At 22.3% G+C, this 17,102-nt stretch overlaps 4 protein-coding genes across 4 annotated transcripts; 1 reads left to right on the forward strand and 3 right to left on the reverse strand. All coding sequences in view use genetic code 6, as the record gives it.

Moving 5' to 3' along the window:
• Positions 1-727: 727 nt before the first annotated feature.
• TTHERM_00298450 (MatE family protein) lies at positions 728-5,801 on the reverse strand (the record flags this gene model as incomplete). The annotated part of the gene is made up of 6 exons (XM_001024479.3): positions 728-1,897; positions 1,998-4,336; positions 4,557-4,728; positions 4,905-5,226; positions 5,422-5,477; positions 5,739-5,801. 6 exons carry the CDS (start codon positions 5,799-5,801, stop codon positions 728-730), a joined length of 4,122 nt encoding a protein of 1,373 aa, XP_001024479.3.
• An 865-nt stretch (positions 5,802-6,666) lies between these two features.
• TTHERM_00298459 (MATE efflux family protein) lies at positions 6,667-8,882 on the reverse strand (the record flags this gene model as incomplete). Its single annotated transcript, XM_001470962.1, has 6 exons — positions 6,667-7,183; positions 7,242-7,488; positions 7,655-7,798; positions 7,909-8,197; positions 8,276-8,390; positions 8,533-8,882. The coding sequence occupies 6 exons, from the start codon at positions 8,880-8,882 to the stop codon at positions 6,667-6,669; spliced, it is 1,662 nt and encodes a 553-aa protein (XP_001471012.1).
• Positions 8,883-11,005: 2,123 nt separating this feature from the next.
• TTHERM_00298460 (hypothetical protein) lies at positions 11,006-11,667 on the reverse strand (the record flags this gene model as incomplete). Its single annotated transcript, XM_001024480.2, has 2 exons — positions 11,006-11,362; positions 11,428-11,667. 2 exons carry the CDS (start codon positions 11,665-11,667, stop codon positions 11,006-11,008), a joined length of 597 nt encoding a protein of 198 aa, XP_001024480.2.
• A 1,082-nt stretch (positions 11,668-12,749) lies between these two features.
• On the forward strand, positions 12,750-15,413 carry TTHERM_00298470 (D-alanyl-D-alanine carboxypeptidase family protein; the record flags this gene model as incomplete). Its single annotated transcript, XM_001024481.3, has 6 exons — positions 12,750-13,012; positions 13,060-13,125; positions 13,179-13,687; positions 13,817-14,050; positions 14,183-14,367; positions 14,928-15,413. The coding sequence occupies 6 exons, from the start codon at positions 12,750-12,752 to the stop codon at positions 15,411-15,413; spliced, it is 1,743 nt and encodes a 580-aa protein (XP_001024481.3).
• Between the last annotated feature and the right edge of the window lie 1,689 nt (positions 15,414-17,102).

Consider the following 17,102-nt stretch of genomic DNA (forward strand, 5'->3'; position numbering starts at 1 on the left):
TAATTTTTAGTGAATGATAAAGAACAAACTAATTAATTTATTTATTTATTCATGATTTATAAATTATATTTTTTATCTGAGTTTAAAAAAATATTTTTAAGATGAGTAAAATTTTATTTTAAAAATATTTATTATTTCTTTAAAAATAAATTATTCAATAAAACTATTTTTTATTTTAAATAAAAATGTTCAAATATTAAATTTTTAATTGCAACTACGATTTTTAAATTAGCTCATACACTATCATTGATCTATTTTAAGGTTTTAAATTTTAAAAATACTAATTTTAAAAATCAAATTAAAGAAGCTATGAGTAAAATCAAGAACGGAATAAAAGTTAATTTAAATATTTAATTACATTATATATTTTTAAAAATCAATATTTAAATTAAAAAGCTAAATTTTTACTAAATATTTATTGCAAATAAAATAAATTTATGTAAACATAAAGATAAATACAAAAAATTTAGAATACAGATTTTATTGAAAGATATTTATTTATTTATTGTAAGTTGTTAATACTTGAAATTTATATACAAACAAGTGAGCTTAAGAATTTAAAATATTATGATAAATTATTTCACAGAGTTTGATAACAAAAATAGAAAGAAAGAAAGAATTTATTAATTGCTACCAATTACTTAAGAAAAAATTAAATAGTTTAGTGTTTATTTTATGTTTTTTTTTTTTTGAGTATATGTTTGAGTGAGTGATTGAATGAATGAATTCATTAGAAAATGAGTTTTGATCCTATTTTCTCCAAGCTTTATTGTAATTTTTCTAATTTTTATTTTCTCTTTTCTTATTCTTCTTATTTATTGGTTTTTGTATTCATAGCTTGTTGAGGTTAGAACTGCATAAATGACTTTATCTTATGTATTAATCTAGAAGGTTAATCCATACCTGTTACGTCTACTACAGGTAATTTCTTAATTTGAGAAGAAAAAGAAACTTTGCTGCTTGAATTTCCTAGAACATTGCTTTACTCTTTATCATTTTATATTTGAGAATTTTGTCTTTGCTAATACTTTTAAGAAGGTTTTTATTGAGAATCACCATCAGATTTATCAGATTTGAGTAATTTTTTAAGTGAATTTTCACCTGTATCTTCTTCTTATTATTTAGTAGGAGTAAGTTTTCTTTTTTTAAGATACACTAATTATGACGATGACATCTAACTATCATCGCTATCATATTTATTATCCCTTTAATTTACAATTTTATCTATACTTGGCTGTTTAACTCTGCTTTCATTTTTAATTGCTTATTGTACATTATTTTCTTATTATACTAAAGAAGCTAATGTACTTGCCTGAGATTCTTATTATTTTATTCTATCCATTAAATTCACTTAAACGTCTGAGAGTGAATTATTTGTTTCAGTTTTTTATTTTTCTTGAAGCTTCCTTAACTATCTAGGGTCTTTCATATTTATTGATTTATTTTCATTGCTTTAAGCTTATAAAACCAATTTTTATTATTATGATTATTAATAATTTGATATATTATCCATGCTATTTCCCCCATATTTTTCCTCATTTCTAATCATGCTGTTTGAATTACTTCTATTTACTAGTCCTCCATCTTAATCTTTGTAATTCTATCCAAACTAATATTACTAATTACCCTTATTTATTCCTTATTATTCAAGTATTGAGCTCAAGCTCTAAGTGCTACCTTGCTAATTTTCATGATTAGGAGTTTTTTTACCAGATACTTTTTTGCTTTCATTCATTTATTAAAGTATACCTATTGCTTACATTTACTTTTTGAATTAATCAGGGGCTTGCTGATTGTTATCCTATTCAGTTTCAAATAAATCATCTTATTATTAAAACTTTTTGTTTCCTTCGCTTTCAGGCTATATATAATCACTTATCTCATTCATTCTTTTATTCTAATAAAAAGGTTTAAATAAAAATTTTTTTTCTTTCTAAAAATATTCAAAACAATTCAAAATAGAATTTATAATAATGAAAAAAATTATCAAATTTTACTTAAGGATAATTAGAAGATGAGTTTACTTTTGATAACCCTGATTGTTGGGAAATATTTTATTGAGATCCTTATTACTGCTAATTTTGTTGTTAATAAGATTGACTAGAATTTTGTCTATTTTTGAAGTTAAATTATTAGTTATTGGCTTGATTTTAAGATATTTTTTGTCTATCATCTATATTAAATGGTGAAGGTGCAAAATTTTCGAACCCTCTAAGCTGACTAGAATTTTAGTTAGGGTTTGGTATGGGAATGCTTTGAGATGGAGATTATTAATTGAAGTTGTTGTTATTATTGATTTGATTATTCTACATTTTATTACCTTCATAGCTTTGAGTAGTAATATTAGGAGGTGGAATATTAGTGTTTATATTATTTTGGTTCATTTTTATCGAATTCATTTAGATTTGTGGGATAGATATATTTTTAGGAACATTTAAAATACTTTGACTTTATTGTATCTTGGAGTTATTCATTTGATTTCCAAAGTTTTAAGACGATTGAGAACTTTAAATTTATTATTAAGGTTGCTGCTATTAATTTTAAATAGGTGGAGGTGGTGGAGGGGGAGGTTAATATAATTTGGTTTATTAAGCAGTCATCTAAATAGGTAGATTGTTTTAACTTATTGATGGAAGATTTGGCGGTTGCAATTATTAAGGTCCTCCCTTTTTAATCATTGAAGTGTTGTTGTAATTTTAAAGTGAAGGATTTTGTTAAGAAGATTGGAAGAAATCTTATTAAGGTTGCAATGAGTTATTTGAATTTGATTGCTAGTCCTATATAGACTATGATGAGTATGTACCTTGTTGAATACTCTAATTACTTCCATACAAATTTTACTTAATTCCCTAATTATTTCCTTACTAAATAATCTTATTTTGCTAATTAATTTAAGAAGAGCTATTGCTGATAGAACTGCTCTAATTATTTGAGTTATTTGATATTTAGTTTATATTCATTTGGTACTGAGGCTATTAATTTGGTATAGGAGGATTATTTTGAGTAAGCTTACTTTACGAGGCCTGATTACTCATGTATTGATTCTAATAAGGTATATTTGGAGGTTTTTATTACATAGGAGGAGGAACACTTTGCTAAGGAGGTTTGTTATAGTTATTGTTTTACATAGGTGGAGGTTAACCATTATTTATATTAATTTAGTTATTTTCTCGACTATATTAGTTAAAGTTATTTTAATTTGAATTATTATTCTAATTATTGTTATTGTAGATACTTTAATTATTATTATTATAGGGTGCTTAATAGTTGGTGTTGTAATTTTAATTGCTATTCATACTTTGTTATTGAGAGTTTGAAGGTAGAGGTACAGACATTTGCTAGCTTCCTTTATATTAAGAATTATTGCTATTATACATTTAGGGGTTAGGAGGTGGAGGTGGAGGTTACTGTTATTAATTTTGGTATTACTAGGTAGGATTTTGATAATCAAAATTCCCACTTTATTGTTGGAGAGGGAATCTAGAATTTGATGATTAAGATGATGAAGAAGAAGAAGATGGAGCTAAAGGAGGCCCTTGCTTATTTAAATTAACTACTTTCTATGATTAATAATTAGGTTAATTTTATTGAGAATGCTCGAATTGATTATTATATTGAGGAGGTTTTATTTGCTATTTAAATTGATTAGTAGGAGGGTTATAGCCAGTAGGTGGAGGAGGAGGAGGTGGTTAATTTATGCCTCCTTACATTTATTTTTAAATACCACTGCCATAATAAGGATTCATGGGAGATGAATTATTGACTTATTGATTATTTGATGAAGGATAATTATTAAATGAATTATTTTACTTTTCATTTAAATTGTTGTTTGATGTACTTTTGAAATACTAATTTTAATTAAATTATTCCTAATATTCATCATTAAATCCCCTATCTCCAGCTTTTCTTTCGTTATCAGCTTAAGATTAAGACTAAGGAGGTTAATTATACATATTTCCTTTCTAATAAGGCTCATTATATGAGTTTAAATGAGAATTAATGTGGGGTGGTGGTGGAGGTGGAGGATTCCAAGAGTATTAGTTTTAACTTTAATTTGAATATTAATTATTATTATTATTATTATTATAATAAGGTTACTGCATTTTCCCTCTTTCCTAATTCTGATACTAAGGGCTCTGGATTTAGCCTGAACCATTACCACTCATTAATTAGCTAGGGATAAGCAAATTTTAATTCTTTTCTTAGTCAATTTAAGTTTACTACTATCTCTTTTATTCTAAAAACTTTAAATATTTGTTGTTAAGTTTACCTACATTCCCTTAATTCTTAAATAGATCAGTAAAAAATTAACTATTTTCATCAAAAAACTGAAACGCTGTTGAAATTTATAAATAAAAAAATAAATTTTAAATTTATTTATTCAACAAACATTAAAATAAGCTAAGAATATTGTTTATAATTAATTCTTGAATAAGCTTTTTAGGCAAATAAGATGATAGATGTTGATGCTTGTTGAATAAGTCAGCAAACAAGTTATCCAAAAATATAAGAAACAAATCAGCACATATGTAATAAATAAATAAGTAAGTAAGTACCTTCTTGGTCAGTCTATAAAAATCTATATTCTTCGTGGCTGAATGGACACATTGTATGCTTGTCACATTCTCTTGTAAAATAAAACTTGCATGGATAGTTTTCTAATTAATGGGAAAATTAGCAAGAATCACCCTTTTCACAAGAATTTCCAAGAAAGAACCTGCATATAGTCTTTTAGAAATAATTAAAATTATATTTAAAACTGAATTTAAGAGAATTAAAATATATCTGTTTGCCAAAAAATAATATAATTTATGTAATTTGCTTTAATCTTTACAAAAATGTGCATCTAAAATTATTTTTATTTGCTCTATATTTCTTTTTAAAAATTGTTTAAATCTAATTACATTCTATTTTTTGACTTCAAAGTCATGAGAAAATGTGCAATCTGCTCCCTTAGCGCATGATCCCTTTTTTAAAAATTCGCAAGGTACAGTCTTGTAATTTGATGAATAAAATTATGGGGTTTCTTAATTGCCATTTTAGCTGTTTGAGGATCCATTCTTATTACTTTGCTTTTGTTAATAATTTTGTGTCTTAGAACTATTATTATTTTTTTTCTTTTTTTTCTCTGCGCTAGATTCCAAATGATTTTATGCTTATCTCTGCTAACTACTACTCTAATCAACTGTTTAGCTATCCTTCTTCTTTCCTTTTTTCTTCACTTTCCTAATTTAAATAATTATACAGGTTAAATGAATGCCATATACATTTTTTTAAAGCTATATCCTTCATTTGATTATCACTCACAAACGAATTAATTGAATAAAAAATAAAAATATTCTTCTCCTATTTCTGATCAATTTTTGATAAAAAATATGAAATAAGGTATAACTTAAAGAGTTTATCTATGAAAAAATGTACTTGGGGACAGAGCTTTCTAGATCAGAAGAATGCCCAGCATCATCTTAGTCGCGTTTCTAAAATATTTCATATAAAACATATGTACTTTAAAGAAAGATAGGTAGGGAAAAGATTAAACGTAAAAAATAGTAGAAGACCATAAAATTTTGAAATAAGAGTTAGTAACAAAATAGGTTAAAAAGAAAGATAAATTGGAAGAGAGAGTATGGAAGCGAAGTGAAGCCGTTCTTTACAATATTGATCGGTCACTTATAAAAATAGCTTATTAAGTCTTAACGACAAAAAATATTCTTGTTAACTGATTTAAAATCATATACAATATTGCTATTTAAAGGTTCTTAAAATGATATTTCTCCTTCTTCTAAATCTTAGCTAGACATATTTTTGTATCTTTTTAGGAAGAAAATTCAATAAAGGAAAGCTATATCAAACTTTTCTTTTCTTTTGCTTTTAATTTTTAAAATATTCGATATTTACAGCGATTTCCTTTGTTTATAATTTTTATTTATTTTAATTATTTCAAATAAACGAGTTTTCTTCTTATTAATTACTTTAAATCCATTTATTTTGTTTTTCATCCCTATTTGCCTTAAATACGCCAAATTAATTAATATTTTTTACATCAACCACAAGAATTCTCATCTTAGCACTAAATATCTAAATTTACTTCTTTTTTGTACATTTTCAAAACTGAGGTTATTTATTTTAAATAAATATAGTTTTCAATAAAAAATATCCTAAAAATAGTATTTTATTTCATAATGGTTAAGCTTTTAAAAGTTTAACAAATAATTTATTTAAATAATATAAAAACTCAGTTCATCTAATATATAAAAATGTGCTAATTCTCTCCTTTTCAAAGCGATTTTCAGTTAACTTTAAATAAAAAATATAATTAATAATATTTATTTTTAATAAAATAAGGTATTTTTATTCTAATCCCTCACTTATTTTTTACAAACCATCAAATATAAAGCTTAAGTGTAAGTTTATTTTTATTTTTTTTTCACAAAACACTTTAAAATTTATCTAAAAAAATATTTTAAAAGTAGAAAATAATTTGATTGAGATTATCTATCTATATAATCTTAATTACATGTATGTATATATAAAAAGACACTTATGTTTATCTATTAATCTATTATTTTCTAAATCTAATTTACTAGAATAAATAAGTTAATTTTTCATTGTTTATATTAAAATATTTTCTTTATTTTTTATTAAAAGGAATTATAATTTTTTGTATCAAAGCATGCTAGGTCTAATTTAAGCAACTTACAAATCATGGTTTCCCATCATTGAAGACATTCTGTTGCTAACTTACTTTAAATTTTCTTATTCTTATTTTTCGTTATCTACTCTTTCCTTTACAAATTCTATGCATTTATCCCAATCCATTCTTTGAATTTCATAGTAAAATATCAAGGAAGATGCTCCAGAAGCTATAATAAGACCATACCATATACCAGCAACTTCTAAATCTAAAGTGAAAACCATGAAAAGAGAAGTAGGGAAACCTATAGCGTAGAACCCAATAATGTAAATCATCATGGCTCTTTACTCAAGACCTGCAGAACGAAGGATAGCACCAAAAATGCACTATATGTAATCAGGAATTATATATCCAAAAATATAAATGTTATAGCATATATCATAATAATAACCAATTTCTTCTGAAGTAACTAAAAAGCTTCTAAATATAGGATGTAACACGACACCAACAATCATGAAAACAACAATTTCTAATAGACAAGCATATATTCTATTTGCAAAATGATTAAAAAATTAGTTTCTTTATAAATTAAAAATGTAATTTTTACGAAATTTTATAGAAATTAATTGCTATTTTCTTTTTTCCATCACCAACACAGCTACCTAAGAAAGAATTAACACTCATAGAAAGACCTAAAGGCATCATGTAAAAGAATAATGTCATACTTTAGAAAGAAGTATGACCAGCTAATTAATTATCATCTTAAAGCATACCAACAATAATAGTTGTGACTTCATAAAAAGCCCATTCTAAATAAACAATAGATCCTACTGGGATAGCAACCTTTAAATATTCTTTAAAAAAAAGAAATAAAATTAGCAAATTAATAATCATTTTTAGCTTTGAATGGAATATTTTAAAATAAATTTTAACCAACAAGCACTCTAATTTCAAAAAAATTTTTAGCAAAGTCTTGCAAAAAAATAATATTTTTTAAAAAATTGAATTTAAAGCTATTACTTAACCATCCTCTAAGAGTTTCCATTTCAAAAAAGGGCTAATATATTTCATTTAATATTTTGCATGTTTTCTTTTCTTTGTGAATGTTGTATAACAGATTGAGTAAAATATTTAAATCAGAAATGCATCTTGCAAGTGACATACCTTTTAATGAGAGTAAAATTATAATTGTTATTATTTTTAAATACAATAAATTCTGAAATAAAATAAAAATTTCGAAATTTTTTAATAAAAGAAATTTGAGAATAAAGTACCGATTACTACCATTCCAAAATGGTCAAAGAAAATAAGAAGCCATATAGGATGCATCAAATAAGAAAGCATATAGGAATTCATGACTAGATCCATCTTTTAAATACCTAAAAGAGCATTTCTCAAACAATCAGATATTGCTACTAAAAATAATGAAGGGATCAACCATACAACAAATTCTTAAGCTATTATAGCTGTTTCTTCTTTGATTCCAAAAAATATCATAATATTAGCTGTATTTAGAATCATAATTAATGCAAGACAAGAGAAAGTGAGTGCTATAGATAATGCCTATTTAAAAAAAAAGAACATAAATAAACTATAATATACATTCCTTAATTATGCTAAAAATACTAATAAAAAATTTACTTTATTAAATAACTATCCAATAAGTTTGAAATTCTATGCTCCATAAGCTTAAGCTACTTGAGTAAACAATCCATTATTCAAAGAAAGTAATGCAGAATAACAAGCAGAATGGAACCTAAATACATAATTGTTAAAATGTAAAAGCTAAATAGAAAAATTAATAATGAATAAATATATGAATAGAAGAAAAAAAATGAATAGTTTCTATGATTTTTCTAATTTTCTTCTAGAACTAAATATTTTTTTGTAATATTTACCATGTGGTAGCTAAGCCATAAGCACCAACTATAAGAGGACTTTTTGTCTTTTGAATGAAGTACATATTTACAAACAAGAAGAATGTTGTACTAAGCTGAGTAAATATGTTTGGGATAGAAGCACGAAGTAAGTTTAAGACCTTTGAAGGAGTATTTTTAAGAGTCAGCTCTTCTTCAAACAAGAAATTGTATATTTTATATCTCATTTGATCCTCTGTAATACCTCCATCCTCTTTTTTTACTGGAGGTGGTATTTATATGATTTCTTAATTGCTTTCCTAGTCATGGAGTTTAAGAACTTGCTATAATTCATACTCCTCAGGATTATTTAATTTATCTTAGCCTCCCATCGCTTCAAAATTATAAACTTGCTATTTTATGATTTTTTATGCAAACTCTTATTTCTACTGAATTACTTATAAAATTTCTAATAATACTTATATTTTTTAATGTTCTTTGATTATATATGAGACAAAATCAGCTTGTAGATACAAATTTAATATTGGATATCATTATTTGATTTTAGCATACCTTTATTAAATAATTTATATACCCAACCCACCCTTCAATTTTAATAAATTTCTTAAGATATATATATAAAATATTAGTATTGGCTAATTTATGCAATTTTATCAAGAATACCTTCAAATCTAGTAATTATATTACATGTTTTATTGCATCATATATTTACTAAAATAAATGATCTCATATAGTTGTGTAGTCACTTACATTAATTAATTCATTAAAATCCAGTTTATATTTATTTTTTGTACTAAAGGAAGTAACCTGTATAAGGAATTTGTTATTCTTTTTACTACTTAACAAATTCAATAAAATAAATCATACATTTTTAAATAATTTAAGTCTTTAATTCTAGTATTTTTACTCCACTCATTAACTAAATAACTCTTTTAAATTATGAACAAATTATTTCAATCCTAAAATTACCTGTAAAATTTTAACAAAATTAAATATTTTCACAATAATTAACTTAAATTTCTTATTTAGATATACATTACATCTTATTTTATAAATTTAGCTTCTACTTGATTTCATAATTAACTTCAATTTATATTGTTAATATTTGCATTAAATTAATTGTAAATTTAGTTTTTTAATAGAAATTTTGTTAATTGCTTTTTGTAAGCTGGTTTTAATTCTGTAGTAAGGTGAATAATGAATATCTTTTTTATTTTTATACATAAATTTTGTTTGTAATTATAAGAAATTTATTTAATATAATTAAGTAAATTTATTAAACATTTTTATGTAAATTTATTATATAAAAAAAGATTTTTTTTTTTAGTACTGTGTTTCTTTGCTACCTAGAGCCTATAGGTATTTTATCTAAAAGATTATTTAAATAATACACATTAATTATTCAATCATATTTGAGGTTTAATAGAAATTTAATGTGGGTTAGTTTTAAACTAAAAGAATCAAAAAATTTGAAAATATTAAATTAAAAAAAGGTTTTAAGTTGTATAGCTAAATACCTTTCTATAATCTGATTATAGGGCATCACTTTTTTTTGAAAGGCCTTTATTTTTTTATAATATTTTAAAAAATTAAATTATATAAAATAGATTTTGATTAATAATCTTATTAATTTTAAATCTATTAAAGACTTTTCATTTTTTATTAAATTTTATTTTCAAAAAATTTTTTACTTCCAAATTCTTATATTTTAGTTTTAGAGATACAATATTTTCTCTCAATTTTCATAATTTTCATAGAAAGTTAGAATTTTCTATTTACTAATTTTAGCAAGACTATTATTTAACTTAAAATGATTTGTGAAGAAATTCTTTTTTTCTTGAGAAATTCTTAGAAATTATTTAAAAATAAAAAATTAGCCCCAATTTTGAAATTTTCAATTCAAAAATTCATATAAAAACCAAATTTGTAAAACAGATTAAAGATAAATAATCATTAACATTTCAAATTAAAATTAATTATATGTATTAATATTAAATTTAGTAATAAATTTAAATATTACTTTTTAAGATTTTCTATTGGCATATTGCTTATTATATTATGTAATAAATAAAATTACATCAATAGTACAAAGTAAATATAATATGAAGTGAACCACTTATGAAATGCAATTTATTTAAAAGATGAATTATTTATAACATATTATATGTAATAAAACTTAGGTATCCCTTATAAAATCCATGAAACTTATGAAACTTGCTACTGACATTATTTTTAAAATGATGTAAAGACAAAACGTAAATTATAAAATATTATCACTTATTATAATTTATATTGATAATTTTATTTAATATAATTAAAAAAATATTTATTTTTATTTTACTATCAAAGTATGAAGGAAAAATCAAATATTAATTAAATCTCATTTTTTTTCTTTTATTAAATTAATTTTTTAAGGCAAGAAAGCTTTATCTTTTTAGTATTAAAGAATATTGATTCTATTTATTTGAAAAGTAAATCATCTTTAATTTCTGAATCAATACCATTGATTTGGTCTTTCAAGTAGCCCAAATTCTTTCTATTGTAAAAGAGTCTGTCTTGAAAGAAGCAATCTCCATTTAATTGATAAAATTTTGTAAGATTTTACTATAATTATTACAGCACAAATTTCCCATAAATAAAGTTATTATTAGGGATATTTTTCAAGTTAATAACAATCTTCGCTTTAGATAGTATTTAAAGAGGAGTACCATAAACATTTAGTACCAATTTTACCATTTTTGAGAATCATCTCATCAGAAAACAAAACTATTTTCCATCTGATTGTCCAAGAGTGCGCTTCTTTTACAAATTCAAGTCTTTTATAATTTTAATCTTAATTAATTAGCATTACCTTATGTTTTTGTAAGCATTTAATCCACTAATATTTAATACATTTTTAATTTTAGTTTGGGATACTTTGATTAAATTCTTCATTTTGTTCAGCTTTTCTTAATGATTGAGATGGAGTAGAAACAAAAGAGAAAAAAATTCCTTATTTTCGTCTTCATCTAGCTTATTTACTCTCTCACAGTTCTTAAATTTAGCGGAAATATCTTAATTTTTCTCAGATTATTCAAAAATTTTACTGATTATATCAACCCAATATGTTCCAGTAATTCCTTACTCTACTTTATAATTTTTAGCTAATCTAAGCATTTATTAGAATTAAAGACATTAGATTTTAAAGTAAATATTACGCCACTAGTTAATGGAGATATAAAAATAGTTATTTTAACTATTAACTTTAAAAATTATGATAAATGTAAATATTTTAACAAAATAAATAAAATTTTTTTTACTAACCTTTAACTAAAAAATCAATAAGGAGATACCGTCATTTATAAAAAGATATATATTTAATTAATATAATTAAGATACTATACAAAGACAATAAATTTGAAAAATAAGCTAATTGCATTATGTATCATGTATCAAAAAAGGAAACTTTTTTTACATGTAATAATTATTATAACATTAGATATGGTTGATCTAGATTTTATGCTATTTAACATATAAGTAAAAAAGATTTATCAAATATTTATTTACTCTTAATTTTATTTTACTACTTTATATTTCATCTGGTAAAAATAATTACTTTAATTATACTTATTCAAGTGCTTATGTTTTCTAGAAAACATCTAAATTTTTAGATTTTATAAATTTAAAAAAAATACCTCTCATTAAAACAATTTTTGTAAACTTGAATCAAGGTAACATGGTATTTTATTGAATATATTTATTTACTAACAGGTTACTTATTTTAATAATCAAGCAAAATAGCTTTAGTATGAATTATGTTTTTTTAAAAGAGTTAAATTTATTATTTTTTAATTTTAATACATTTACAATATTTTACTTTATTTTAAAGCTTCATAAATATATGTAAACAAAAGTAGATAGATATGCATTAAATTTTTGTTTATTAATGATCTAAATTATTATAAGTTATTTTTGAAAATTAATAATTTATTTAAAATAAAATCTATTTTTAAAATAACTCATTTTTTGAATTGAAACATTTTTTCAAAATCAATAAATGAATAAAAGTTTATTGAATAATTTCCTAATATAGTTGTATAAAAATTGGATTTAAAATTTATGCTAATTGAAATTATATTTTAAATGATCAACTATACTTTTATTTTAAAATTCTATTGCTTATTTATTAATTAATTGATTTAAATAGTAGAATATATCTTATTAAATAAACAGAATCTCATATAAACGTATCATCTCTAATGGATTGCTCTAAATCAATAGAAGAGGATATCATTAGCTCTTCAAGCAGGGATAGCAGTATTGATTATGAAGAATAAAATAATGTGGAGGCTTCTTTTGATTATAATAATGTTTATGAAGAGGATTATTCTGATGATGATTAGGATTATGAAGAGGAAGAAGAGGAAGAAGTATTATAATCGCCTTTTTAAGAAAAAAATGTAGAACAAAAGATAAATAAAAATTTTCAAAATACTCAAAGAAGCGAATTGACTTAAAATATGTATAATTGCAATCGAGATTCTATTATTAAATTTTATTATTTCATAGTAAAACAGTTCTTTAAGAAGCTACAAATAATGAAAGCAAATTAGCAGATGAAAAAAAGAATTTGATGTATAGTTTGTTATTAAAAAAAAAAATATTTTAATTATTTAAATTTAATGTAGCAACTCTATAAACAAATTAAAAAAGCAGAATGATTATACTACTCTTGATGTTTTATAACAATAAAACTAGAAAAAAGGAGTTAAAGATAATTTGAATAGGGAATAATAAGATTAAGATAGATTATAAACAAATGAAAATGAGTGTTCATCATAAAATTAAAATATTAAAAGCCTGGCTTAATTAAATAATAGTATAATCATGTCTATTCCTAAAAGCTCATCTACTTAATTGGATCTATAAAGCACAAAAGTCAGCAATAGTGATTTATTATAAAAGTGCTCACAGAACTCAATAAAAAATATTGTTTCTACTAATTCTTCAAAAAAAAAAAATATTATAACATTCGAACTAAACAAAAACGAAAGCAAATTAACCTTGGATCTTTTAAAAAAAAAACAAGTTAAATCTTAAATAGGAGAATATCTAAATATAAAACAAGGAGAATCCTTTAGAGTATTACAAAGTCCGAGAGATGGTAAAAACCTCCCAAATATTGATAAAATAAAAGGTATCAATCTAAAAATACATAAAAATTAATATTTTTTTTAACTTTGATCAGTAAATTAAATTTCTGATGTGTATTTATTTCAATATAAATTTTAGAATTAAATATTTATTTTTTTAAATATCTTAATAGCAAAATTTAATAAATTAAAATAAAAACCTCCAAAAATAACAAGTAGAAGCTGGATAATCCTAAATGGTAAAAATAAAAAGTTGGTAGCAGGTTAGAATGAAAATTAGGTTAGGGAGATAGCTTCTTTAACTAAAATGATGACTTGTTATATAGTAGTGCATTATATAAGAAAGCTGAATTTGATTCCAGAAAAAACATATTTCAAAGTTTCAGCTCATGCTGCAAATTAACCAGGTAATAATGTTAGCAAATATTTTTTTCATTTAATATTTATTTTGAACTCATCTTATGTACATTTATGAAAAATTAATATCAAATTCTATTTTTAATTTGAGATAATTGACAATTTTGTGTAATTTTAATCAGGTACCACTGCAGGATTAACTGAAGGAGATGTAGTAAGCATAATGGATCTTCTCTATGGGATGATGCTTCCAAGTGGTAATGATGCTGCTTTTGTATTAGCTGAAAATTTTGGAGTTTATTTATATATGCAAACTGATAAATTTAAAGAGAAATATGGAAATGCTTAAACAAACAAAAAATTAAAAGTAATTAATTAGAAAGGAATAAATTTTATTTATAGAATATTTAAATTAAACATTAACGGATGTGTCCAGTTAAAATTATTGAAAGTGAATTTTTACACTCCAAATTTAAATAAAAACAAAATACCTGATCTTCAAACAAATCAATAAAATAAAAGTAAAAATATAATTTACCAGTAAAAATTTAAAATTAAAATTTGATTCAAGCAAAATAAAATTAAAAATTTTTGATTTTCGCAAATTTAATTAAAACAAATAAATTAAGTAGGAATTATTTCCTGCATTATTTCTGGGATATATCCGTTAATAAATAATCACGAGTATCATTCAAGCTATTTTCTTTTTAATTGCAAGAAATAGTTAGTGATGATTATTTTAAATCCTTTTTATATCTTAAAATAAAATTGAACAAAAATAATCTACTTTTGCTAAAATTAATATAATATGTGGTAGGATTTTTATTAGAATTTATTTTTTAAATTATTGTTTATTTTACCTTTAATGTAGTATTAATTACAAAAATCGAAAAGCTCACTTATTAAATATAAAAAATATGAGTATAGGTCAAGAATCCAATTACTTATTTTATCAAAGAAATGAATGATTTTGCAGAAAAATTAAATATGCAAGACACATATTTTACTAACCCTCATGGTTTAATGCATAAAAAGAACAAATCTACTTCTTATGATGTTGGTCTGCTTTCCTATTATCTTATACATGATCCTTTGATAAAGTAGATAATGGCATAATAAACCTATAATGCAAATATAATGACCGAAACACTTTAACTTAAAAATCCACCTACAATATGGAAAAATACAAATAAAATGCTCAAAAAAACAGGATTTTTGGGGCTAAAAACAGGAATTACACCTAGTGCTGGTCCATGCTTAGCAAGTTGGTATAATCATGAAAATATAAATTTAATAATTATCTTGTTAGGAGCAAAGAGTCTAGAAGAAAGATGGGTTGAAACTGTCCAGTTGTTAGAATGGGCAAAAAAGTAAATGTAATAAAAAAAAAAGGAAAAAAATGTAAATTCATGAAAAGAATGGAAAATTATATAAAATTTTATATAAAAATATAAAATATAATATTATAGAATTTTTTTATATTATTTGTTACATGATGCATCAGTAATAAATTTATTTACTTGACAGTAAAACTTTTATAGCAGTAAAATTTATAAAGAAATATAAAACTTATTATTACAGTAATAAAATTACTTAATAATTGCATAAGAAAAAGCTAAAGGAATATATATATAATAATTTCATTTCAGATTACATCAATTAAAATTATTATAGAAAATAGATGAATTTTGTTTGATAAATAGATATTTAAATTATTTATATAGGTTATTATCATAAATTATATGAGCTAAAAGTGATTTTCCCTTTCTAATTAAATAAACAAACGAAGTTTTATCTATCTTTCAATTTGTAATAATTTAAAAAAATATATTTAAATTGAAAAGCTCAATGATTTCTAGACTAAATCAAGTCTATTTATCATTAATGTATGTTAAATTAAAAAAAAAATAGTTAAAAATTTAAAAATCTTTTATGTTTTATACTTAGAAAAATTAAGTGTAAGAATGCTTGATCTATTTCTCTTTTGATTTTGTGATAGAATAATTTACTATTGAATGTTTGTTTTTCTAAGAATTTAAAAGTATATTCGTTTTTACGTTTAATCAAAAAAATTTATAGAAACATAGATAATATAATATTTTGTTATTTCTAAACATAAATATATGCTTGAATTTAATATAGGTAAAGAAATGGATAAACACTATAAAATAAATAATAAATTAACTATTTTAAATATTAAATACAAAATAATAAATTATATTGTAAAAATATTAATTATAGACAAAATTTAATTCCTATTGTAATAATAAATATATTAATTATCACATATAATTAATATATTAAAAGACAAAATACTTTTAAAGATTTAACTTTCAAAAAATTTAAATTATCTCCTTTTTAAAATATTTAAATAAGAATAAGCACGAATCAATAAATAAATTATATTTTCAAATGATTCAAAAAAATGTATTTGGTTGTAAATTATATAAATAATCTTAATTCTTGTGTTGTCAATTTAAAAGTAAAATGAAGATCTACAAAGAATATTAACAAATAATTTAAGCAATTTTCTTAGTGTAGAATGTAATGGTTGGAGTATTTGAGATTTTGAATTCTAACTTAACTTTTGAAATGGATTTATTTATTTAGTATAGCAGTTAGTACGTGTTTTTTTGTTACTATTGTCAGTAATATATTACATATTTTCATATTATGCATCATTGATTTTACACTAAATTTAGTACACATTATGACTAGCTTTTTATAAATTGTTGTAAATAAGAGAGCAAGCTATTATTTGAGCTTGTAGATCATGGAATTGCTCAATTAAATTAAATATTGTAAATTTAAAATTTATTAATTTTTGATAATTAATCAAGAAAGTAAATGGTTTGCTTTTAGATAAAAGCAGAAGGCATGGGTTGTTTTCTTTTTTTCAGCGAAAAAAATTAAAAAAGGTAAAAGAAATTAATAAATGAATGAATGAAAATTATGTGCAAGTGCTGAAATAAATAATTATTATTAAATTAATATAGTTGACTGTACAAGATATCTTGATTGATAATGACCGAAGATTGATACTGCGAAAAATTAAATAAGTACTATAAAAAATTCTAAATTTTTAATAAATATTTTTTAATT

This window comes from Tetrahymena thermophila (assembly GCF_000189635.1).
Source record: "Tetrahymena thermophila SB210 genomic scaffold scf_8254379, whole genome shotgun sequence".
NCBI classification, from domain to species: domain Eukaryota; phylum Ciliophora; class Oligohymenophorea; order Hymenostomatida; family Tetrahymenidae; genus Tetrahymena; species Tetrahymena thermophila.